Source organism: Salvia miltiorrhiza, chromosome 1 (assembly GCF_028751815.1).
Source record: "Salvia miltiorrhiza cultivar Shanhuang (shh) chromosome 1, IMPLAD_Smil_shh, whole genome shotgun sequence".
NCBI lineage: Eukaryota > Viridiplantae > Streptophyta > Magnoliopsida > Lamiales > Lamiaceae > Salvia > Salvia miltiorrhiza.
This window is the reverse complement of record NC_080387.1, coordinates 42,341,055-42,368,499: the sequence shown is the minus strand read 5'-3', so window position 1 is coordinate 42,368,499 and position 27,445 is coordinate 42,341,055. Positions and strand designations below refer to the sequence as shown.

The 27,445-nt window shown below is 37.2% G+C and overlaps 2 protein-coding genes across 2 annotated transcripts; both read right to left on the bottom strand.

Annotated features, from left to right (window-relative positions):
- Window positions 1-275: 275 nt before the first annotated feature.
- On the bottom strand, window positions 276-2,373 carry LOC131025673 (labd-13Z-ene-9,15,16-triol synthase, chloroplastic-like). Its single transcript, XM_057955470.1, has 2 exons — window positions 1,346-2,373; window positions 276-1,027 (listed from the first exon to the last, which is right to left on the bottom strand). Exons 1-2 carry the CDS (start codon window positions 2,243-2,245, stop codon window positions 404-406), a joined length of 1,524 nt encoding a protein of 507 aa, XP_057811453.1. The 5' UTR covers window positions 2,246-2,373; the 3' UTR covers window positions 276-403.
- Window positions 2,374-9,811: 7,438 nt separating this feature from the next.
- Window positions 9,812-19,850, bottom strand: LOC131025666 (labd-13Z-ene-9,15,16-triol synthase, chloroplastic-like). The gene is made up of 2 exons (XM_057955465.1): window positions 18,886-19,850; window positions 9,812-10,510 (listed from the first exon to the last, which is right to left on the bottom strand). The coding sequence occupies exons 1-2, from the start codon at window positions 19,780-19,782 to the stop codon at window positions 9,887-9,889; spliced, it is 1,521 nt and encodes a 506-aa protein (XP_057811448.1). The 5' UTR covers window positions 19,783-19,850; the 3' UTR covers window positions 9,812-9,886.
- Between the last annotated feature and the right edge of the window lie 7,595 nt (window positions 19,851-27,445).

The following is a 27,445-nucleotide window of genomic DNA, read 5'->3' as shown; positions in this document are numbered from 1 at the left end:
TAATTAGAGCTTAATTTCAATAATGTTATTTTAATACTTTATCGCAAAGCCAATTTAGTCCTCAAATATTAAATTCACAATCCAAGTAAAATAGATAATTAAACACATAATAATCACATGTAATTTAATATTTACATTTAAGGTCAAATAACATAATCATATATCGATATTTAATTTCATTAATTATGCTAAGCAGTAAGCACAAAAATTAATTGATTCCAATTTCAGATAAAACTTAGATAAATCATCACTAGCTAGGCATGCATGGAAGAAAATTTGAGGAGAATGAATCATCTTATGTTATACTTAACCCTAGAAGGGTCCGATAATTTTCTAAACTATCAGAACGAAATTCAATCAGCTAAATAATCCATACATGCATGCATGGAATTATTACTTAACCCTACGTGTATAAACTCTTAGACAATCTAGGAGTCGGTATAGCAATCGAACTATTTGTTTTGTGAAGCACAAGTCCAAGAGTTGTCGACATATCAAGTTTTTTACCATCCGTTAATTTCCAGTCGAAGGAATGCAGAAACGAGGCCAACAAATAAGCCACCATTCTTTCTGCCAATGGAATTCCAGGGCACATTCTTCTCCCTGATCCAAATGGAATGAACTCAAAATCGTTTCCCTTGAAATTCAGGTTTCTAGAATCTTCAAGAAACCTTTCGGGCCTGAACTCTTCGGGAGTGTCCCAGATTGAAGGATCCCTGTGTATCGCCCACACGTTGAGTAAGATCTTCGTACCCTTTGGAATTGTGTATCCTCCCACACTTGAGCTATGCAATGGAGCTCTTGGGACTAGAAACGGTACCGGAGTATGTAATCGAAGTGTTTCCTTGATGACAGCGTGTAGAAAGTGCAGTTTGGGAAGGTGGGACTCTTCTACGATGTTGTTCATCCCCACCACCTCGGCCAGTTCCTTCTGCACCTCTTCCATGGCCTCGGGCCTATTTACGAGCTCCGACATTGCAAACTCCACTGTCGTTGCTGAAGTGTCCGACGCTGCACTTACGGTCTCCTGTTGATGATTAAACATTAAGACAAAAAACTATCTCCTTGTGTCATGAAATTAACATGCATAAAACACAATCAAAATTTTGGAATTACCGAATTTTAGTTTAATACATTAACAACTTAAAAATCTATCGGTTAATTTCTAAACTTTTAAATTCATCTGATTTTTCTGAGTTGGACTAATTCCGGTTTAATTTAATGTTAATGCCATACCTGAGAAATATATTGAGGTGGACAAAAACTAAAATTTAATTAAAGTTCAGTAATTTACACAGTCTTCCCTCAAAAAACTTGAAGATGTGCGCATACATAAAGTACTTACGTACAACAAGGACTTAATTTGATCTCGTGAGAGAGTTGGCAGATCTGAATCCTTATTCTCCTTATGCTCCATCACGATTTGCAGAAAATCCTTCCTTCCCTCAGTGTTGAATGCTCCACAAAGCTTCTCATGCTGGGAGATGAAGTGCTCGAGTATATTGTCAATAGAATCCACCACTTTCCCCATTTGTTTCTTCACTCCCTGCAGATCAAGCCTCGAAAGTAAAGGAAAAAGATCGGAAATATTAGGTTTCCCGAGCAGTTTACTGATCTGGGAGTTGAGAGCTTTGAACTCAGTTCCGAGCCTCTCTCTCTCCTCCCCGGCGGAATGGGAATGTAGTCCGCCCCACATAAGGTTCATCAACAGACTGACTTCAGTTTGAAACGTCAACTCTCCGAACGCAACAGGCCGTCCGATCTTCGAGTAGATGGATCGGACGGCCCTCCTGACCTGGTCCCTCCGGAGCTCGCGCGACGCGTGGAGGGCGCTGCTGCTCTGCGTCTCGCGCACCAGCACCTTCCTCATCTCCCGCCAGCTTGAGTTTGGCGGCGAGAACACCACGTCCCTGCCGCCGCGGCTGAAGGTGAGGGCTGCGACGGTGGCGTCGCGGTGGGCGAAGATGTTGTCTTGATCGCGCAACACCTGCTTGGCCAAGGACGGCGAGGTGATGACCACAGCAAGTTTGGTGCCGAGGCGGAGCTTGTAGATAGGGCCGTATTGGTGAGACAGATGGGTTAAGTGTTGGAGCATATTGGTGGACATGAAAGGCAGATAGCCGAGGATGGGAACTCCCCGTGGCCCCGGCGGCAATGGGTCGCGATTCCATGAAAAAGTTTTGAACCACAATATCGATGCTACTACTACCGACATCGCAAGAGATCCCAAGATAATTGGATCCATCCTCTCTCTCTCTCTCTCGGCTATGGCACAAAATGGATATTTGTAAATATAGATCTTGAGCTTTGGTTTTCCAACTTACATATTTATAAACGACGAAACCCACCTATGTTAATAAGATAATTCCAATTAGTGGATGAGTGTTCGAGTCACCTAATTAATATACGTGATCAGAAGAGTACGTAGTTGACTAAAATGATAAAGATAGTTGACTAAAGTAATAAAGGTATTGTGAGTGGGTCCACTAGTGATAAATGTGTTTTAAGATGGGTCCATTAGTGACAAATGGTAGTAAATATAAGAAAAAAAGAAGAGTAAAAGCGTACAAAAAGCAGAATAGGGCATTAAATTGTGGATGAATTTTTAAAGGCAAGTAGGGCATTAAATTGTGGACGGAGGGAGTAGTATTTTTTACTCTCACTCCAACCACAAAAATTGTATGGTGAAATAAAGGGTATATATTTTAATAAAATAATTGAGAGTTATATTTTTTTTAGTGTAAAATGGGTCCTGTAAAGAGTAGTTATTCTTGTCATTTACTGATGTTGAGCCCACCGAAATGGAAAAAATAAGGAATGAATTTTTATAAGTATTAAGTGCGGATGAGTTTAAAATATAAGGGTTATTTTTTTAAAAAAGAAATAATAAAATGGTAAATGGACGAAAATAATAATAAAACTATAATCTTCGTGGAAGAAGGGAGTGATTTGTACTTGAATAATGTTAGAGAAGTTAAGGATGAAAAAATTAGTTTTTTTTTTTTGATAAACAAAAAAAAAATTAGTTGTAGTAGCAAATGTTAGTGTTAGAGTAAAATTGTACTTTATTATATAGATAAATAATAGTATCTGTAGATGTACTTTCCAAAGTTAGTACAATATCTGATGGCTGGAGTTGGGTCTCGGGCTATTGTGCGTTTTTGCTGGTCTTTTGTTTTGGGGAGGACGTGCCTTCGGCGACGGCATCTCACTGGCCGCTATGCTTGTCTTACCTGTTTCTTGGTGCGTTCGCTGTGTGAGAGCGACCGATGGTGGGGTGGGACGTCTCGGCGATGGCATATTACCGGCCGGAATTCTCACACCTCGCGTCGTCTGCTCTTTTTTTCAGTGGCTGCCACAGGGATTGGGGACCAACGACGACGGTGTCACACCGGTCGTTGTTTCTTTTTTTCGTGGTGCTGCTGGGAGAGGTTTTAGCTTTGGGGAGGAAGGGCCTTTGGCGACGGCATTTTACCGGCTGCTTGGCCTCTCTTCCTATGTTCCAGGTTTCGTTTCTGTTGGAGAGAGTGAGAACGATGGTTGGGGGGGGAGGGGCTCGGCAACGGCGTCTTACCGGCCGGGGTTCCTTTTTTGACTGTCATCGGAGTGCCTTGTTTGGAGATCTTGTTTTTTTTTTTTTTTTCTCCTTGCGCGTTTCTTTCTTTTCGTTCTTTTCTTGTGTTGGGAAGCCGGGTTTATCTCGGAGCGATGGTTCGGCCGAAGCTTCTGAGATTCTCCCATCTCAGCTTTCTACACTTTTCTTTTTTTACGAGTACTCTTTTTTCCTCATGATGAGGTTTTAACGAGTCTCGACCCTTAGTCTGCTTTTCTGTGCTTTCAAGGATTTAGGTTCTGCTGTTTCCTTTTTCCTTTTTTAATGAAATCTTATTTTAATAATATCTTTCATTGTACTAAGTTTGAGACAGCTGACATCATACAACATGCGAATTTTTAGCAGCTTTTAACGGTTATCTTTATGCGGTTTTTATGGAGATACTTGACTTTCAAATCTATTAATTTAATAAAGTATTATTAGAGCATATTTACAGATAGACTTTACCTTCATTGATTGAGTCCTCATCCAGCTAGAACTCTTGTTTCCATTCACAACTAGGAAACGATTAACTTGGGCTACAAGATAAGATTGAGGCGTGAACGTTATATAAGGAGACCATATTTCGTTCAAGATGGCTGGGGAAATTCATGCTAAATTGCTCTCTCCATCTAGTCGAGAATTCTTGTGTTCCTACTAGGTGTCCCCCTGGACTTGCTGTCTGTAAGTACAGTTTCTGATGTTGTACGTACCTTTATTTATTCAGCAAGAATACACTATTGAGCGTACATTGTAAAAGAGTTATAAACTCTTCTTTATTTGGTTCTTGTTTATCAAGGGATTAGATGCATCTAGGAAGTTAGTCGTTGTCTAACTGTCAATTGTCCACCGTTGAGGTTTTGGAAAGATATAGAGACTAAGTAAGATCGAGTCTTATAGTATAAGTCCTTGTATATCTTAACCTCATATAGTGGATCATGATCGTTATGCGAGACACCCAAACGTAAGTGTTTTATCACCGAATTGTAAAATTATTCTTGTTGTGGTATTCTTTACTGCTTTTGATACATTTCGTGATATGAGGCTCGACCCTTAGTTTGCTTCATCTTTGTGCTCTCAAGGGTTTCATAGGTTCTTTTTTCTTTTTTCTAGACAATCGCATTTCATTTGATACATTTTGTGATTCCGTATCTGCACACATACCTGTTGCTACACATCTCACTACATGTTCTATAGACAAGTCATTCTTTCAGTTAGTTACAGTAGTTTCTTGAAAAATGTTTCGATATATTGAATTAAAAATAAAGTAATTATTTTAAGTTAATTTCAAGTTTATTTTTTTAAAAAAGTCATCATTTATTAGGTAAATTGAATAATTTTATTTATTTTTAGTTGTAGTTTTAAAATTATTTCTATGAATTTATAAAATTACAATTAATATTTGAGTCTCCTGAGCCAATAGTTTGCTCAGCCAGTGAATATGAGTGCGTGATTCTTAAAAAAAGAACATGAACTTTATCAAATAAAATAAAAATACTTGATTGTGCTTCTTATGCATCTGGTTGTGTGGTAAGATTGGAGGAATATTTTTAAAGCATTTTGAGTTTCGTCGCATGATTGTAGATGGTTTAAGCGGTTAGCATCAATCGAAAAAGGCCAATTTCCATTGAGAATATTAATAACATGTGACCATGAGATTACCTCAAAAAAAAAAAAAAAAAACATGTGACCATGAGACTCTTAGTAGCGATATACCATATTATATTTTGTTTGGTAAGAAGTATTATGAAATACATGATCTTTTATAAATTAAAAATTCAAAAATATTATACTAATTTGAGGGATATATTATGTGTACCACCTATGGAGGTGGTATACGTAATACAAATCTTAATTATAACTATTAACTTTATATAATCTTAATACATCATACCAAACAATATTTTACATATATTTTAATACTTTTTACCAAACATAATATTACTATGATATGTACATATCCCACTTTATCCTGTACCACATACCAAACCAGCCCTATATATATATAGGGGGCCGTTCCAATGAGACCCACTAATTTTAGTGAGATCTAGGGCACGATCTGTATAGATATATATATATATATATAGGGGGCCGCTCCAATGAGACCCCCTAATTTTAGTGAGATATATCTGATGCGTTTATTTTATCAATCCTATGGCTGATATTGTATTTGGAGGGTGATTTTTTTTCGCAGGGTTCGAATCCTGGAGGGAGCAGAATATTTTAAATTTTGTTATTCATCAGTATATACTGCATTGTTCATCAGTATATACAGCCCTGTCATCAGTATATATGTCTTATTCAGTAGATATACGTTTTATTCATTAGTATTATATGTCTTATTCATTGTACTCATGTTACACGAAAAATAGGGGGTCTCACTGGAGCGCGCCCCTAGTGAGACCCCCTATTTTTCGTGTAACATGAGTACAATGAATAAGACATATAATACTAATGAACAAAACGTATATCTAATGAATAAGATGTATATACTGATGAAAAATAAAATTTAAAAATTTTGAAATGAATAAGACATATATACTGATGAACATGGCCGTTTATATTGATGAACAATGCAGTATATACTGATGAATAACAAAATTTAAAAGATTATGCACCCTCCAGAATTCGAACCCTGCGAAAAAAAATCACCCTCCAGATACAATATCAGTCATATGATTGATAAAATAAACGCACCAGATCGTGCCCTAGATCTCACTAAAATTAGGGGGTCTCATTGGAGCGGCCCCCTATATATATATATATATAGCAGAACGCTCCAATGAGACCCCCTATTTTTAGTGAGATCTTAGACACGATCTCATGCGTTTATTTTATTAATCCTATGACTGATATAGTACCTAGAGGGCAAATTTTTTTCTCAGGGTTCAAATCCTGGAGGGAGCGAAATATTTTAAATTTCGTTATTCATCAGTATATACTACATTGTTCATCAGTATATATGTCTTATTCATTATCATTTTTTTAAATTTCGTTATTCATCAGTATATATTGCCTTGTTCATCAGTATATATGTCTTATTCATTGAAAAATAAGGGTCTCAGTGTCTCACGAAAAATAAGGATCTCATTGGAGCGCGCACACACACACACACACACACACATATATATATATATATATATATATATATAGGGGAGCACTCCAATGAGACCCCCTATTTTTAGTGAGATTTTAGACACGATCTCGTGCATCTATTTTATCAATCCTATGGCTGATATTGTATCTAGAGGGCGAATTTTTTTATCAGGGTTCGAATCCTGGAGGGAGCGAAATATTTTAAATTTCGTTACTCATCGGTATATACTGCATTGTTCATTAGTATATACTACTTTGTTCATCAATATATATGTCTTATTCATTGCCAATTTTTTAAGGGTTGAAAATGGTTCATATTTTATATTTTAAGAGGTGTTTTTATTTTAGCCCACCCTTATTTACGTGGTTAACCTCCTTAAGTCCCGCTCACTCTTCATTCCTTGGCATTTTAAAAGTAGATGAAAACTTAGCTTATCCATGATCGCGACTACTACCCTCCGTGTCTCGCATATCTATCGCGAGGGCAACATAGTCGCCAATTGTCTCGCGTCTCGCACCTTAGACGTGGGTTATTGGAGCCATGGCATTGCCGACATCACTCAGCTCGTCCATGATGATTTACATACTCCGACCTTTGTTTGGATCGTCTTTTGATGTGTCTCTCCTTGGCTGCTCTCTTGGACGACCTCTTTTCTTTGGCTCACTTTGGTCTTCCCTGCAGAGGTTACTATTTCGGCTGGGGTTTTGTTTAGTCGAGCTCCTTATGCGTTCCTGGTTCTGGGATGTTCTGCCTCTCCTGGCAGGTTGCGGCTTTTGGTCTTGGAAGCGGCCTGCAGTCATCTTTTTGGCGTGTTTATGGTTTGTTCGGTTGGTTTGCTTTGGCGATGGTTCAAGCCAGTGTCTATAGCGTTGACACTCTTTTTGGCTTGCCCTCGGGGTTGGGAGTGTCGAGTTTTAATTTTGTTAGGATCCTGGTGTGCTAGGCTCTGGCCGGAACTTGGTCGAACTTTATTGTTGTTTCCTTATCTTCGCTTTTCTTATTTTATCAAGGAAGTGTTTTCCCTTGTGTGTTCATGCTCGCTCATTTTGTTGGATTTGTTTTTCTGTAATAGATGAACACTTTTTGTCCTTGCTCGGTGTTTTTCCCACTGAATTTTCGCCGGCAAGGTTTTAGTGAGGTATGGCCCATTAGTCTGCTTCATTGTTCTCTCAATGGATTGCTAGTTCTTTTTTTTTTTTTTTGCTTTTCTTTCAATAAAATTTCAATTCAGCAGTATCCTATGGCTGATATTATCTAGAGTGGAAATTTTTTAACCTGGGTTCGAATCCTGGAGGGAGCGAAAATTTTACTAATGTTTTTAATTAATATCATTATTCAATACTATATACTGTCTTATTCATCACTATATATACTGGCTTATTAATTAGTCTCACATCTCACGAAAAATAACAATCTCACTAGAACCTAACCCTATATATAGATCCAAATCTGGACCATTAATTGAAAAGGACGGACTGCACAGATGAATGACACATGACGTTGATATAAAAGATTATATTCTTAAAAAAACATGGTAGGGCAAAACAATCATTTTTCTGTTTCTTGCAAAAACCATGCATATGAAAAAACAGAACACTACATATTGCACAACAAAACATTAATGCATATTATAAAACAGAATCATGCATATTTGTGTTCAACTATATGCATAACTATGGCGGCGACGAGCAGCAGCGAGAGGCACAAAGGGGTTGCATACTGATATTTTCCCATGCTTATGCATTTTTGTGTTCAATTATATGTATAATTTTGACATCGGCCGTGGGAGAAAAACTTTTGACTACAAGTTTTTTTTTTTTTTTTTAATTTTTGAAAATTTTATTTCAATTTTACATCTGTGTGTATTTTACCTTGGAAGGCATCTTCCACATATCACACTCCTAGCGTGCCACATACACACATTGTGTGGTCCATATTTTAGATCAATATACTATGATAAGGGGTGGATCTGCATGATCCGCTCTCTACACACACACACACACACACACACAAAAGCGCAATTATATTTGATGGTGTTAATTGAGTTTCCACGAAAGATATAACGACCGAACGGATACATCGTTAACTATATTTAAGGACGAAAAGTGGAGTTTTAACGACGAAAATTTTTGTTGTTAATTTGACGTCTTATTTTTTTTAATATTTTGTAAATTTTTATTTTTTTTAATTTTTTATTATTTAATTTTTAATTTTTAATTTATTAATTTCAATTGCAGGAATTTATTATCAGTTTTTCTAATGTATATATTGTACTCAATTGTATCCATTTTGATCTCCGTCCACTTTTATTGTGAGTGAGTTGTGTGTGTACACACTTACCAAAATAGGAAATTGATACGCAATTGGTCGACAAACTAAAAAGAAAATATGAGTACTCATTTCGTGGACGGAGAGAGTATTTCCTAGTGGATCACCCATTTTGGTAGTGCTCTAGATCAATCACACCATTAACCTTGAAGTTTTTTTTTTCGAGTAGTCACCAGTATAGAAGATGCAAATTATTGATAAATTAACACCTATCAATTCATTTAAACTTTCTTTCAATATACCATCTTATTTATGCATACTCTTAAAATATTCCGAGATGAATATCTAGAACTTCTTAATTTTAATAAAAATCGATTTTAAAATAACGATCGATTTTAAAATAATACGAAAATAATAATCTATTTTAAAATAAAAAAAATAACATTATCTTTAATCTTTTATAAAAAAAATATTATCATTAAAAATAATTTAAAAATTATCATCGACTTTAAAATATAATCATTTTTCTTTATTATTCTTTGGTAGCTGCATAATTGCGGCTATTATACAGAACCCCGTAACAAAAAGTCACGGTTCCATCCCAAAATGTAGCCTTTTCAATTTAATCCTCACGTCAAACTCTGTCTCTCTACCTCTCCCGGCCCCAATTTTCTCTTTTCTTGTTGGACCTCTCGTATATATTTCAGCCGTACACAAAAACTATGAGATTTTGGTTATTTTAGTATCCATAGAAAATATTACACGAACTTCATTTTTTAGGAGAATGAATCATGTTATACTTAACCCTAAAAGGAGCCGATAATTCTCTAAACTATCGGAAGGAAATTCAGTCACAGCTAAATAATTCATACATGCATGGAATTATTACTTAGGCCTGGAATAGGCAAATAGTTGACACTTGACAAACCCTACATATAATTGTTATTACACAATCTGGGAGTCGGTATAGCAACCGAACTATTTGATTTTTGAAGCACGGATCCAAGTGTTGCCGACATATCAAGTTTTTTACCATCCGTTAATTTCCATTCGAAGGAATGCAGAAACGAAGCCAACATATAAGCCACCATTCTTTCTGCCAATTGAATTCCAGGGCATATTCTTCTCCCTGATCCGAATGGAATGAACTCAAAATTGTTTCCCTTGAAATCCAAGTTTCTAGAATCTTCAAGAAACCTTTCGGGCCTGAACTCTTCGGGACTGTCCCAGATTGAAGGATCCCTGTGTATCGCCCACACGTTGAGTAAGATCTTCGTACCCTTTGGAATTGTGTATCCTCCCACACTTGAGGACTGGAGTGGCGCTCGTGGGATTAGCAACGGTGCCGGAGGATGCAATCGAAATGTTTCCTTGATGACAGCGTTTAGAAAATGCAGTTTGGGCAAGTGGGACTCTTCTACGATGTTGTTCATCCCCACCACCTCGGATAGTTCCTTCTGCACCTTCTCCATGGCCTCCGGCCTGTTGAGGAGCTCCGACATTGCAAACTCCACTGTCGTTGCTGAAGTGTCCGATCCTGCACTTATGATCTCCTGCGGAAGATAAAAGATTAAGATATATTATCTCCTCGTCTCATCAAATTAACATGTTGTGATGCATAAAATGAAAGATATTATGGACTAGATTATGATATATTTGATACATTCTAATAACGCTTAATTAATTGGGAATTAGTTGGACTATTGGACCAATTAATTGGAGTAGGATTGACTTCCTTAGTAAGACAACTTTTTGGCTTATAAGAGAAGACAACTATTTGGCTTACAAGGTAAGACAATTCTTTTGGCTTATAAGAAGGAGTTTTTGGTCTTACAAGAAAGGGCTTTTGCTTGTAAAACACTAAGAGAGCACTATAGTTTCAATCGGAGATTTCCTAGCTGTCGAAGATTGAATCGTGCACTTGGAATTGTTCCTGCATCGAATCGACATACACGTGGATACCTTAGTAGTGGATTCACGGCAAGAATCGAGACGCACGCTTACCACACAACGAGTAAGTTATTCTTTTTTGTTGTGTGCCTATCTCTACACATAATGCATTTATAAATCTAGATCTAATCCTTGAATGTATATTCTGCTGCGTATCATTAGATGATGTCAAAGATAGCCAACAGTGGTATCAGAGCCCGGGGCTCGATTTACAACTGCTATTGTGTTCTAATTGTTTATGGGTTGAGAATATTTGATTTTAGAAATGGTTTCTAAAATGAATCTAAAATTGGAAATTTGGGATTAAAATGTTCGAAACCATTTCTGGATTTGGGTGAAAATTGCTGGGCAATATTCGTATCACACTCGCAGGATCTGAGCCGACCGCCTTCTTGGACGAGGCGACGATGGTGGCTCGGGGCTCGCCGGTGTGCAGGGCCCGACCACCAGCCGCCGGTTGCGTCTTGGCTTCGAGCCGACGCCCGCTGCATCTCTGTAACTAACCCGCAAGTACAAGCTTGGCTGCCGGCGCGGGAGGCGACGACGTTGGTGGATGAAAGCAGCTGAATCGCGGTGGCGGTGCAAGAGACGTCGCACCGGCGAACCTTCTCTGTCGGGGCGAGAACGCCGCTTCTTCATCCTCTAAAACACCTCCCCTCGATGCAAGCTTGGACGCCAGCATGTCGACGACCGGCGAAATCCATCCGGAGAGGCCGCGTGACGTCAATGGCGTCGCTGCTTCGCACACGGCGGTGGCGGGCTGACAGGCAAAGAGGCGGCAGCGGACTCCGGGCGTGGCGAGCAGAAGCTGCTGCTGCAAACCTAATTTTTAAATCCTAGCTGCTAAGATATGGTTTTGGGCCAAAAAGGAGTTGTTGGGCTGCAGTATTCAAAGGCTGGGCTTGTTCCTTTTGTGGGCTGCTGCTGTGGACTTCCATGGGCTGCGAAATTGACATAATAAATGGGGCTGAGCCTGCATTTTATTAAATGCCCATTTGGGGCTAAAAAAAATCTTTTATTAATTTAGAATTAATAATTGAACCCCAATTTCAGAATTAATTTATTAATTGGATTAATAAATTTAAATTATTGTTATTAATTTTGAATTAACAATAATAGAAATAAATTTATATTAATTTAGAATTAATATAAATTGATTAACCCATATTTAATTAGAGAATAAAATATTAATTTGATTAATGATTTTATTCGTAGAGGTTTTATGTCTTTATGTGACAAGCATGCTATTTGATTTTATGCTTATTATTAACTATAGTAGTTAAAGACCGCATTTATCTTGGGTAGGCGGCGCCAAGTATATGTAGTCCGCTTTGCTATGTATGGGTAGGCGGCGCCCAATATGTGTGGTCCGTATTTTATATGCTTGGGTAGGCGGCACCCAGTAATTGTTTTGCTATTTAATATTGGATATTAAATATAAGCAATTAGTATCACATACTAAATCCCCATTAAATATAAGTCTTTGTATAAAGCACAAAACGCGTCGTCCATCATAATTGTTTAAGTACCTAACCTTTTCGTCCAAGAGTATTTACATAAAATTGTATGCTCTAAATCGACAAGGCCAAGACTCATTCATAGGTTGGCACCGTGTGATGGGGTTGACTTGCTTAAATTATTTTGGAACGCAAAGCGACCAAGAATGAGTTAAGGACGCAAATTAATTGGATTAATCAACCAAGAGTTGCAAAATTGTTGTTGCAATTGGCTTAGAGGCCTACTAAGTGATATTATTGTAGTCATCACCAAAGTAGAGGCTGCATAATATTGACTTGGATCTTGGACTACTAAGATTTATATGGATTATAAATTCGTGTTTTAAATTGGGGGCATAAGATATGTTAAAATTAGTGGGAGCTAATCAATACGATAGCCCATTGTTTGATAAGTGATACATTGTGATAATAGTTTATTCTTTCTAATTTGCTTTTCTTTATTTATTGATCAGATAATATGTCGAATTTGTCACTGAAATGTTTGATAGAAACAAACAAGTTGACTGGGTCAAACTTCACGGATTGGCTCTGTTGCTTGCGTCTGGTCTTAAGGCTAGAGAAGATTGAGTATGTCTTGGACAACCCAATCACTGTCATTCCTGAAAAGCAGTCTGCTGAGTATGCATCATTTGATGAAGCTGCTCACAAGAAGCATGTCGAGGATGCAACATCGGCACAATGTGTGATGTTGTCCTCTATGACTACGGAGTTACAGAGGCAACACGAACACATGTTCCCTTATGATATACTGAAACACTTTAAGAGTCTGTATGCTTCAGAAGCTCAGACTATGGAGTATGAGATACTCCGAGATCTCTTTAAGTGTAAGCTTCATGATGGGGATCAGGTTTCTGATCATGTACTGAAGATGATCGGGTTGATTGAGAGGTTGGCATCGATTGGAACGATGCTACCCGCTACTGTCTCTGTCAATCTGATTCTGCAGTCTTTGTCTGCCTCATTTGAAAACTTCATTGTGAACTTCAATATGAACGGCACGAAGGCAAGCCTGCCTGAGCTTCATAACATGTTGAAGACCTATGAGTCTTCCACCTCTAAAGGCAAATCTGTGCTCATGGTGAGCTCTACTGCCACGTCTTCCAAAAGGAAGTACAAGCAGAAGAAAAAGCAGAAGAAGTCATTTGATGCTAGTTTGAAGCCTAAAGGTGGAGGGGCTAAAAAAAGGCCTGAAGTTGCCAAAGGATGAATGTCTATTCTGTCATGAAAAGGGGTACTGGAAGAGAGACTGCCCGAAATACAAGGCACAAGGTGCATCAGATTTGAGCTCAGGTATGCTTGTCATTGAGATAAACATGTCTATCGATAATTCACAATCTTGGGTATTAGATACAGCTTGTGGCTCACACATTTGTAATAATGTACAGGACCTAAGTGAAACCAAGAAAGTGATGCCCGGGGAAGTCGATCTACGCATGGGAAATGGAGCAAGAGTTGCTGCTGAACGCGTGGGGACTTATAGATTAGATCTTCCTTCGGGAAATAGACTTGTTTTAAGTAATTTTTACTTCGTTCCTTCTATTTCTAAGAATATTATTTCCATTCTGATGTTGGACATTGAAGGCTTTTCCTTCCATTTTGGAAACAGTCGATGCTTGTTTTCTCTTAATGGATTGTTTTATAGAAGTGCCTCTCTTTTGAATGGTTTATATTATCTTGAATGTGAAATGAGTATTCTCAATGTACAAAACAAACGACCTAATCTGAGTAATGCGAATAATACTACCTATCTTTGGCATTGTAGACTTGGTCTTATCAATGAGAACATGATAGCAAGATTGAGAAAGTTAGACTATCTCAAATCATTTGACCTTGAGTCATATGGTGCTTCTGAATCCTGTCTCAAAGGTAAGATGACTAAGAAACCTTTTTCTGGGAAGGGGTTACGAGCCAAAGACTTGCTAGAATTGATTCACACAGATGTGTGTGGACCATTCCCAACAGAAGCAAGAGGTGGATATTCGTACTTCATAACTTTTACTGATGATTTTTCGAGGTATGGATATGTGTATCTCATGAAGCACAAATCTGAGGCCTTTGAGAAATTTTTGGAGTTTAAGTTAGAAGTCGAGAAATAACTTGGGAAAAGTATAAAGGCTCTTCGATCAGATCGAGGAGGAGAATACTTAAGCCATGAGTTTCTTGATTACTTAAAATCACATGGAATTCTGTCAGACTGGACTCCTCCGGGGACACCTCAAATGAATGGGGTATCCGAAATGAGGAATCGAACTTTATTAGATGTGGTTCGATCCATGATGAGTTTTGCAAGTCTCCCTTTATTCCTTTGGGGTCATGCCTTATAGACCGCTGTTTATATTCTGAATAGAGTTCCTTCTAAATCAGTTGAGAAAACACCATATGAGTTATGGTGTGACAAAAAGGCAAGTCTTAACCATATACGGACCTGGGGATGTCCTGCTTTTGTTAAGAAAATGATGACTGATAAGTTGAAATCTAAAAGTGAGAAATGTTGTTTTGTGGGATATCCTAAGGAAACAATTGGATATTATTTCTACGTTCCCGATGATCACAAAGTGATTGTTTCCCGGAATGTGACGTTTCTTGAAGACACCTTTGTCTCTAAGGAATATGGTCACAATACGATAGAACTTGAAGAAATTCAAGAACCGCAAAATAACATAGAGGATGAAAACTTGTCCAATGGTGTGGACAAGAATTCAGTGGGAGTATTTGATGATCTATTGGGAAGGGGAATATCTCTTAGAGAGACACCTCAAGACAATGAGATACATCAAAGACATGATGATACAATAGTTGTGTCACCACCACCTCAACAAAATCTTGAGAATGTCCCTGAAAATTTCGAAACTGTTGAAACGTTCAACACAGAGGAACCTGCTCACATTCAGAGTATACAACCCGAACAAATGCAAGAACAACTCCATAGGCCTCGTAGGAATCATCGAGCACCTGAAAGACTTAATCTATTGGTTTATTCGGATGATGATGAACCTAAGACCTATACCGAAGCGGTGTCGGGCACCGACTCGGAGAAGTGGCTTAAAGCCTTAATTTCTGAAATGGACTCAATGTACTTCAATCTAGTCTGGGAACTAGTTGATTTGCTAGATGGGAAATATCCCATAGGCTGCAAATGGATCTTCAAAAAGAAGAGAGATGCAGATGGCATAGTACGAACCTACAAGGCTAGGTTGGTGGCAAAGGGTTATAGTCAACGCGAGGACATTGATTATGACGAAACCTTTTCACCAGTCGCAAAGATCAAGTCCATTAGGATTTTACTTGCTATAGCTGCATACTATAACTTTGACATTTGGCAAATGGATGTCAAAACTGCATTTCTCAATGGAGAACTTGAAGAGGAAGTCTATATGACTCAACCTGAAGGTTTTGTATCCAAAGAAAGGCCGAATGCAGTATGTAGGCTAAAGAAGTCCATTTATGGAGTTAAGCAAGCTTCTAGGAGTTGGAATATTTGCTTTGACAGAGCTATCAAATCATTTGATTTTGTCAGAAGTAAAGAGGATCCATGTGTTTATAGTAAACGCAAAGATGATAATATTGACTACCTTATCATATATGTTAATGACATTTTGATTATGGGTAGTAATCGTTCCATGATGCAATCCGTGAAAGATTGGTTGGCTAGCTCCTTCATGATGAAGGACCTAGGTGATGCTTCCTATAGCCTTGGGATAAAGATCTATCGGGATAGACCTAATAGATTGTTGGGATTATCACAATCCACCTACATAGACAAATTGCTAAAGCGCTTCTCAATGGAAAATTCTAAAAAATGATTTATTCCTACAGGACATGGTATAATCTTGTCTAAGAAGGGTTGCCCTTCTAGTGACCAAGAGATTGAATACATGAAAAGGATCTCATATGCTTCTGCTATAGGATCAATAATGTATGCCATGACATCTACTAGGTCAGATGTGGCATATGCGCTTAGCATGACAGGCAAATTTCAGCAAAATCCCGGTGAGGTACATTGGAGAACTGTCAAGACTATTCTAAAGTACCTTAGAAGGACTAAAGAATACTTCTTAGTCTATGGTGGATAGCTAGAGTTATCAGTTACTGGGTATACTGATGCTAGCTTCCAAACAAACCATGATGACTATAAGTCACAGTCTGGCTATGTCTTCATCCTCAATGGTGGAGTAGTTAGTTGGAATAGTTCCAAACAAAGCACTACTGCCGACTCCAACACCGAAGCCGAGTATATTGCTGCATCTGAAGCTGCTAAGGAGGCTGTAGCTCTGTTAGAATTCGTGAAAGAACTGGGTGTCATTCCAAGTACCAATTGTGCAACACCGTTGTATTGTGACAACACTGGTGCAGTTGCGCAAGCAAAGGAACCAAGACCCACGAATAGAAACAAGCACATTCCCCGGAGATATCATCTGATCAGAGAAATAATTGAAAGAGGCGATGTGAAATTAGAAAGAGTACCCACTGATGATAACTTAGCCGATCCTTTCACCAAGCCGTTGTGTATAGCAAAACACAACAAATATTTTGAGAGCTTGGGTGTTAGAGATGTTGGAAGTTGGCTTTAATTTAGTGGGAGTTTTGGTTTGAATGTCTTAGAAACAATTTGTATTGAGACATCCTTACCTGATCACATTTATATATGTTATTTGATTTCATAGGCAAATGCATTTATTAGAATATTTGGTTTTATTGTTTGACTTTATTCTTTTATTTGTTCCCTTGAATTATCACTGCTATTAATGATGTGAGACATTAATGGTTTGAGTGTAATTCTAAAGATGCCCTAACCAATGGTCATCAAGAATGAGATATTGATGACATGTGATAGGTTAGCATGTGGTCTGCATCATATTCTTAGTGAATGTAGTTGATCTCACTACTACGAGTAATTTGATTCTCGTGATGGACACATGGATATTTTGGAGAGTATTGGTATACCCTGCTATTAAATCATTTGTTCTAGTGTCTATGATTTAATAGTGTATGGAGTATGTAATAGTCCTTTGACTTGAGGTCAATACTCATTTTGTTTGTTGAGTGGTGTGCTTTGACCAAGTACAATGCTTGCACTCCATCAAAGGGGTAGATACGGCTTGTGTTGGGCACATCATGAGACAAATGGAAATGGTAGTTGAGCCAAGAATATGATTCATTCCTCGATTTGAATTTCGAGAGAACACTTCAAATTCTCTATATTATTTGACCGCAAGTCATTGGCCAATGCAAAGATATATTCAATTAGAATAATTGAATATGATCGGAAGGGTCATTTAATAAAGATGAGATAAAATGATTGAACTATTGGGATAGACACATGGCAGATCCTAGGCTCAATCGAGTGGTTCGTGAATGAAGGGATATTGCATAAACTTCATATAAAGGTTTGTTTACAGAATCCACGTAAACGTTCTTCATATATTGAGTTCGTTACACAACGCAGTCTAGGAGTTTTGTGTAGACTTTAATTTGATTATCGTCGATAATGGAGGCCTAAAGGGTCACACTTTATGTGTATTGTTGGTTCGCTCAAGGGTGCAAGGATAGTGCTTGGTGTTTAATCTAACGCTAGTCCAAGTGGGAGATTGAAAGATATTATGGACTAGATTAGGATATATTTGATACATTCTAATAACACTTAATTAATTGGGAATTAGTTGGACTATTGGACCAATTAATTGGAGTAGGATTGGCTTCCTTAGTAAGACAACTCTTTGGCTTACAAGGTAAGACAATTCTTTTGGCTTATAAGGAGTTTTTTTTTTTTTGATGAAATTACATTATAGATAATACAAACCACACACACACCCCACCTAGTGGTTATTGTGGCCGAGAGTACTCGAACCTGTGACCTCTTGGACAACAGACAACCACCCCAACCACTAGGCCATCCCAAGGGGACCTTATAAGGAGTTTTTGGTCTTACAAGAAAGGGCTTTTGCTTGTAAAACACTAAGAGAGCACTATAGTTTCAATCGGAGATTTCCTAGCTGTCGAAGATTGAATCGTGCACTTGGAATTGTTCCTGCATCGAATCGACATACACGTGGATACCTTAGTAGTGGATTCACGGCAAGAATCGAGACGCACGCTTACCACACAATGAGTAAGATATTCTTTTTGTTGTGTGCCTATGTCTACATATGATGCATTTGTAAATCTAGATCTAATCCTTGAATGTATATTCCGCTGCGTATCATTAAATGATGTCAAAGATAACCAACATAAAACACAGTTCAAATTTAATTTGGATAATTTAGTATATAAATTACTGAATCTTTACCAAATTTTGGTATAATACAACAACTTAAAAATCTGTATGACGATTACTAAACTTTTAAATTCATCTGATTTTGCTAAGGAGTTGGATTAATTTCGGTTCAATTTAATGTTAACGCCATATTCCCTCAAAATTAATTTGAAGATGTGTGCAACTGTGCATAACATAAAGTACTTACGGACAACAAAGCCTTAATTTGATCTCGTGAGAGAGTTGGCAGATCTGAATCCTTATTCTCCTTATGCTCCATCACGATTTGCAGAAAATCCTTCCTTCCCTCATTGTCGAATGCTCCAGAAAGTTTCTCATGCTGGGAGATGAAGTGCTCGAGTATATTGTCAAGAGAATCCACCACTTTCCCCATTTGTTTCTTCACTCCTTGCAGATCAAATATGGAAAGAAAAGGAAAAAGATCGGAAATATTAGGTTTCCCGAGCAGTTTACTGATCTGGGAGTTGAGAGCTTTGAACTCAGTTCCGAGCCTCTCTCTGTCTTCCCCGGAGTGGGAATGTAGTCCGCCCCACATAAGGTTCATCATCACACTGACTTCAGTTTGAAACGCCAGCTTTCCGAACGCAACAGGCTGTCCGATGTTGGAGTAGATGGATCGGACGGCCTTCCTGACCTGGTCCCTCCGGAGCTCGCGCGACGCGTGGAGGGCGCTGCTGCTCTGCGTCTCGCGCACCAGCACCTTCCTCATCTCCCGCCAGCTTGAGTTTGGCGGCGAGAACGCCACGTCCCTGCCCCCGCGGCTGTAGGTGAGGGCCGCGACGGTGGCGTCGCGGTGGGCGAAGATGTTGTCTTGATCGCGCAGCACCTGCTTGAGCAAGGACGGCGAGGTGATGACCACAGCCAGTTTGGTGCCGAGGTGGAGCTTGTAGATAGGGCCGTATTGGTGAGACAGATGGGTTAAGTGTTGGAGCATATTGGTGGACATGAAAGGCAGATAGCCGAGGATGGGAACTCCCCGTGGCCCCGGCGGCAATGGGCCGCGATTCCATGAACTAGTTTTGTACCACAATATTGATGCTACTACTACTGACACCACTAGAGATCCCAATGTAATTGCATCCATCCTCTCTCTCTCTCTCGGCTATGGGATAAGATGGATATTTGTGAATATTCATCTTGAAGATTGGTTTTCCAACTTACATATTTGTAGATGAAGAAACGCACCTATGTTTGTAAAATATTTCTTTTCCATACGATGCGTTTTCCATACGATGCGTTCTCTTTGATGGTAAATTTATCATGGAAAAATGAGAGATAAACAAAATTTTATCCTTTAAATCCGTCCAATCTTTTTCTTCATTTCCTACTTGACCCTTACTCATTCCTCATTTTCACTACAAAAGATGAATAATATTATCCCTCAAAAAATGGTGTGATAATATTATTCCTCCTATGTAGTGAACATGAAGAATAAGTAAGAATCGAGTAGGAAATAAGAGAAAAGAAAAGAATAATTTAAAGGGTGAATTTTGATTATCTTTCATTTTTTCATGATAATTTTATAATGAAAGAGAACGCACCATAAGTACCATAAGTGGATGAGGGTTAAAGTCACCTAATGTACACGAGTCTATATGTTTTAGATAGGGGCCGCAGATCGAGGGGACAATGGGGCTAGCTAGAGGGCCTATATACGGAACCTTCTTGAATTTTGATTAGTTTTTAATTTTTACTCAGTCTAAGTCTAACCACAAAAATTTGTATGGTGAAATGAAGGGCATATATTTTAATAAAATGATTGAGAAATATATTTTTTAGTATAAAATGAGTTCCACAAAGGATAGTTATTCTCGTCAATTAGTGTTGTTGAGCCCACCTTAATATAAAAGTAATGAGTGGGTTTTTATAAATATTAAGTGCGAATGAGTTTAAAATATAGTCAATATATGAAATTGGCCACTTTGATAGGGGTGGTAATCGGTCCGGTTCGGTTAAAACCGAACCGATTTACCGGTTAACCGGAACCGAATAAGAACCATTTTGTTAACCGAAAACCAAACCGATTTGTACTCCGGTTAACCGATTAATCGGTCCGGTTAACCAGACCGGTTAATCGGTTAACCGGACTAACCGATTAATCCCTTGATCTCTGTATTTGCACTGAATTTGCAGCTGAATCAGTGGGAGAAAGAAGAAAATAGGGCTAGTTGGGGTGCGTCTTCCCGGAGCTTCCAGAGGGGAAAAGAGATGGGGAATGGCGTCGGGCACACGACGTAGCTAAATTGAGTGGGAGAACGGCGATTGACAGTCACCGGATTTACAGAACGCGGCGGCGTCGGAATGAGGGAAGCGATTTCCGATTTTGGGAAATTAGGGCTTCCGTCATTCACCTAACTTGAGAGATGAACGAATTGGAACGAGAGGAAAGGGACGACGGGCGAACGAGACATCGACTGTTCGCCGGGGAAATTCCAGGAGCGGCGACGACGATTTCTGAGCATTTATTGGGGGCTTCTTTCCGTTTCTTATTTCACTCGATTTTGAAAGGGAGGTAGTGAGGTGAGGAGGAAGCAGCCGAGGTTTGGTGCCCTCGACCGGTACAGCCACGCCTGAGCTGCGCTGCGGACTCCTCCGGCGAACTGAGTAACAGCGAGAGAAAGAGAAAGGGATCTGTTTGAAGATGTGTGAAGACGTGAGGTTGGGTAGTTGGGCTAATTCTTATTCCTTTGGGCCTTTACTTTTAAATAAAAGAAATGAGTGTTGGAACTTGGGCAGTCGGCTATCTTTGAGCCCCAAAAGTGTTTATAATATATAAATTAATTAATTAATTAATACTCCCTCCGTCCGCCAAAAGTATTCCACTTTGGCTGGGCACGGAGTTTAATAAAATTGGAGATGATGTTGATGTAGTGGAGAAAGGGTCCCACCACTTTATGAGATGTGTGGTTGAGATTGAATTTGGGGTGGGTGTTTTTGTAAATAAAGAGTGTTTATAAGGATAAAATATAAAGGTGGATGGTGGGACCATGACTTAAAAAGGAAAGTGGAATACTTTTTGCGGACGCCAAATATAGTAATTGTGGAATACTTTTGGCGGACGGAGGGAGTAGTATAAACCGGTTAACCGATCGGTTAAACCGATTAACCGATTAACGATGAACCCACTAATCGGTAACCGAACCGAACCGGTAAAAACCGGTTTTCGGTTAACCGATAACCGGTTTTTTCGGTTCGGTTACGGTTTTAACCGGATAACCGAAACCGGTTTACCAGCCCTACACTTTGATATAGGAAAAATAAAAATTGTTCACTCAATAAATCGGATACTAAAAGTGTGATGGTTGTTGATTATGATTAGATTCTTCAAATTGATAAATCGGATACTGAAATTTTGATAAATTTCATCAATAAACAAAATCATGTTTTTCAAGCTAGGGGCACCCAAGAGAAACTTGTTCATGGCATCATCACACGAGGAATCGTGAAGGTGAATTGAACTCTTCTAAATGGTTGCCCTCTGACATAGCTAAAAAATTCTTAATGATAATATCGATTACTCGTTTAACTGACCCATATAATCGTCTCATTTAATTGGTAACCGAACATCGTTCGGGTTCGGGTACGGATAACATAAATGCTCTATTTTGAGTACGGGTACCCGAATTTTGAGTACGGTTATTTCGTACCCAACCCATTCATCACTCCTAGCGACGATGGGTCTACCACTCGTGTCCGCTGACAACGTCGTGAGACGCTGAACTCTCTTCTTTCTCTCTCTTCTCCAATTAGTGCTTGTTCTCTTCGGATCTAAGTTGTATAGATGAAATTAGTAGTTAAGGATTTTTTTTTTACGATTTTTTTTACTATTGCCGAATGCCAACATGATGTTGCTGGCCATATCACGCCAGGAGCAATCCGGGTACACGGAGTGTAGGTGTACCGCCTAATGTTAGATAAATGAGAACAAATACCAATTCCCGCATTCGTCTATGGAAGACTTGATATGGTCGTAATCTCGTTCAAAGTTATGGTTAATTTCTTTTTCAAGTTTTTTTTTTTTTTGAAATTAAAATTTAATTAAGTTATAGGAAAAACATAAGGTGGTATGATTTGAGAATTGATTAGAGTAGAAAAGGCTGATACCCAAACTTTTCGATTTGCAAAAGTTGAAATTTTATGTAAGTCAGGTCAAAATTGGGAGAAAAAACTAAACTTAATTTTTATTTTAATAGAAAAATTAAACTTATTAGAAAAGGTACAATGATGGAGAAATTCAAATTGATATGGATAATCAAATATTTGAGGTTATGTGCTCTCAAATTGTTGTGGAAGTGAATTGTTGTCAACGTCCAGCTCGATGAATTAATTCACAACTGAATCGTTAGTGTTGATTGTAAGTTCGAGTTTTAAAGGTCGAATTCACAATTAATTGTCTTGATTGTGAATTCGGGTTTTAAACTAAAATTCACAACTCAAATATAGATTGATTGTGAATTCGAGTTTGAACACTATGATTTATAACTTGTTGTCTTTGTTTGTGAATTCGTATTCGAACCCCAATCTGATGAAGTTTTCTTCTACTATTTTTTTCCAATGTTCATTAATCATTAGTCTTCCTCTCTTCAAGACCACCTCCGGTATGAAACTCAAAGCCTTCCTCTGCCGCCATGTGTTGTGAGTGATGGTCAGATCGAGGGGGAATCGCAAAAAAAGTGGAAGAGGTGTTTGTCTGCTTGATTCATGTGTTGGCTTGAGCCAGGAGACTGCACATTAACTTGATGGCAGGTTCTTGCAATTACTGTTGGAACTTGGACCTTTATTTAATGAAAAATGTGAAACTTTAAATTAAAGTTAATAATTGCGGCTGTTAATTGCTACAAATTGATGCACCTGTTCATAGCCGCCTAATCACAGCCTTACCGCATTAAATCCACAAAACGCCGTCTCAAGCACTTAGAGTTAATAATTGCGGCTGTTAATTGCTACAAATTGATGCACCCGTACCTAGGAGTGAGCAAAATCCAGTTAAATCCGAAAATCCGAACCGAACCTAACCGAAATACTAATTCGGTTCGGTTAATTTGGTTTTCGGTTCGGTTTTGGTTTTGAGTTTTGAAACTTTCGGTTTTTCGGTTCGGTTATGGTTTTTAAGAAAAAATATTTGGTTAACCGAAAATCGAACCGAAATAATTAATTTAATAATTTAATAATATATATATATATATATATATATATATATTCTTTAAAAATTAAAATAATTATTATTAGTGCTATTCTATAAAATAGTCAATAATTACTCTTAATTTATACTCTTAATCTTTGGTAAAGATATTTTGAAATTTTGGATTATTATTTTTTACGGATTTCGAAACATGTACATTGAATGTTATTTAGTTATTTAAACTTTAAAAAATATATTGTGTATTTATTTCGGTTATTTGGTTTTAACCGAAACCGAACCGAAATATTTCGGTTCGGTTTTGTTCGGTTTTAAGCATGTTCGGTTCGGATTTGGATATTAATTATATAATTCGGTTTTAATCTGGTTTTTGTTATTCGGTTCGGTTCGGTGACCGAATAACCGAATGCTCACCCCTGCCCGTACCGCATTAAATTAAAGGTAAATATCATGAAAATCCCTTAATTATATCCACTTAATAAAAAATACCCTAAAACTTTCGAAATATTATCTAAACCCTCAAACTATCAGGTTTTTATCAAATATATCCTGAATCTATTTTTCGGTTCCAAGAAATGTGATGTGGCTCGCCGAATGCCACAATGTAATTTATATTCTATTTTTTAAAAATGACATGGAAAAAACGACTTCGTTTCGTACCATATTCTATCGTGTTTATCCCTAATTCTAGGTTATTAGCGTGAATTTCAAACACGATATGAGTGAATTTTAAATTTCAGAATGAATTTTTTTAAATGATATGGTACGAAACGGTGTCGTTTTTGTCATTGCATTTTTAAAAAATAGAATATAAATTACATTGTGTCATCCGGTGAACCACGTTTTTGGTGACCAGAAAATAGATGCGGAATAGATTTGATAAAAACCTAATAGTTTGAGGGTTTAGAGAACATTTTAAAAATTTCAAGATATTTTTGATAAAGCGAATATACTTAAGGTGTTTTCATGATATTTACCCTTAAATTAATTAGCAGAGCGTAATATTAAAAATTAGATTGCACTTGCAAAATTACGCATATCTGCAATATATTAATAACTTAGATTCAGAATTTCCATCATTGAATTTCTAAAAAAAGTTTCAAACTACAATGAAAAATGAGGGAAATTAATCGGACTTGATGTTATATTGATTTAGTTTATTTTATGTGATTATCAGAATTTTGAGTTGGGGACAGTTCTTTCTAGAGGTTATATATGCATAAACATGTTTCTTTATCCGATTATGATAGTGTGTTATAAATATTTTCAGATTACGATAGGGGCTAGCTATATAAATTTATTCTTTCATATTTATTTAAAAGAAATTGTTAATTTAATATTTAATTTAATTTGAGAATTATTAAATATAGAATAAAATAGTAAATTTTTAATTATTTTTAATTATTATTTTAAGAAAACGGGATTGAAAGGAATAAAATGGAGAGTGGATTTTTAAAATGGCCACTTTCATATTGTAAAATTAAAGATTGTCCACTAAGATAAAAATATTAAAAAATGGCCAGTGTTACCAAAATACCCTTCACATTAAAAATTAAAAAAATGTCCACTTTACATCACCCCTTTAAAAAATCCCGCAATTCACAACCAGTCGAATTCACAATCAAAATTTAATTCACAACCAGATTTTTTGGGTTTTGAATTCATAACTGAACTGAACTAAAACCCTAAACCCTAAACCTAAACCCTAGTTGTGAATTATTACGATTGTGAATTCACAACTGAACTGAACTGAAACACTAAACCCTAGTTGTGAATTATTACAATTGTGAATTCACAACTGAACTGAAACAGTAAATTCACAACTGAACTGAACTGAAACACTAAACCCTAAACCTAAACCCTAGTTGTGAATTCACAACTGAACTGAACTGAAACCCTAAACCTAAACCATAGTTGTGAATTATTACGATTGTGAATTCACAACTGAACTGAAATAGTAAATTCACAAATGAACTTAATCAGTATATTCACAACTGAACTGAACTGAAACCCTAAACCCTAAACCTAAACCCTAATTGTGAATTATTACGATTGTTAATTAACAACTGAACTGAACTAAAACACTAAACCCTAAAGCTAAACCCTAGTTGTGAATTATTACAATTGTGAATTCACAACTGAACTGAAACAGTAAATTCACAACTGAACTGAACTGAAACACTAAACCCTAAACCCAAACCCTAGTTGTGAATTATTACGATTGTGAATTCACAAAACAGTAAATTCACAACAAGAATTTTTTGATTGTGAATTTCACAAGCCTAAGCCCACTTTAAACCCTAAACCATAAATCCACTCTAAACCCTAAAACATAAACCATAAACCAACTCTAGACCCTAAACCCTAAAACCTAAACCCTAAATCCTAAATCCACTCTAAACCCTAAACCTTAAACCCACTCTAAACCCTAAACACTAAACCCTAAAACCTAAACCCTAAACCCTACACAGTCGAATTCACAATCAGAATTTTTTGGTTGTGAATTCACAACCAGTCGAATTCACAACCAGAATTTATTTTGATTGTGAATTCAAGTAGTTGTGAATTTGAGTTTTTAAAGTTTGAATTCACAATTAATATTAGAATTTATTTTGGTTGTGAATTCGAGCTTTAGTTGTGAATTCAAAAATATTAAGTTATGAATTCATAGACGTGATCATGAATTCAAGAATATGAAGTTGTGAATTCGTAATCGTGAATTCAAGAATATTAAGTTGTGAATTCATAAATCTGGTTGTAAATTCAAAAATATTAAATTGTGAATTCATAGATGTGGTCGTGAATTCAAGAACATTAAGTTGTGAATTCATAGATCTGGTTGTGAATTAAAGTAGTTGTGAAATTGAGTTTTTAAAGTTTGAATTCACAATTAAAACTAGAATTTATTTTGGTGAATTCAAGTACTTGTGAATTGGAGTTTTTAAAGTTTGAATTCACAACTAAAACTAAAATTTATTTTGGTTGTGAATTCAAGTTTTAATTGTGAATTCATAGATCTGGTTGTGAATTCAAAAATATTAATTAAGCTGTGAATTCATCGAGCTGGTTGTGAATTCAAGAATATTAAATTATGAATTCATAAATCTGGTTGTGAATTTAAGAATGTTAAGTTGTGAATTCATAAATCTGATCGTGAATTCAAGAAAATTAAGTTGTGAATTCACATATCTGATTGTGAATTCAAAAATATTAAAAATAAATACAAAAAAAAATCACTTTCCAAAGATGCCTTGGGGCCCTGTCGTTTGAATTCTGTGTAAGCATCTGTTGCCTCTTTGTACAAACCCTCTTTACAATAAACACTCATCAAAGCTGAGTATGTTAGGATACAAATTTTCGTGTTTCATCTCTGCAAATAGCTCCTTAACCTTATCATACATCCCCTGTTTTCCAAATCCATCCAACATTCTACGTGAAAATCCTTCTTAACCGTTATGCTCTCCATCTCCTTCCCAATAGCAAAAGCCTCGTGAAATCTTCCAAGACTCGCATAAATATGTCCAAATCTAAAACAAATCAATTAATAAAGGCTTAGAGCATCTCCAAGGGTTCCTCTATTTTAGAGGGCCCTTCACTCTATTGTAGA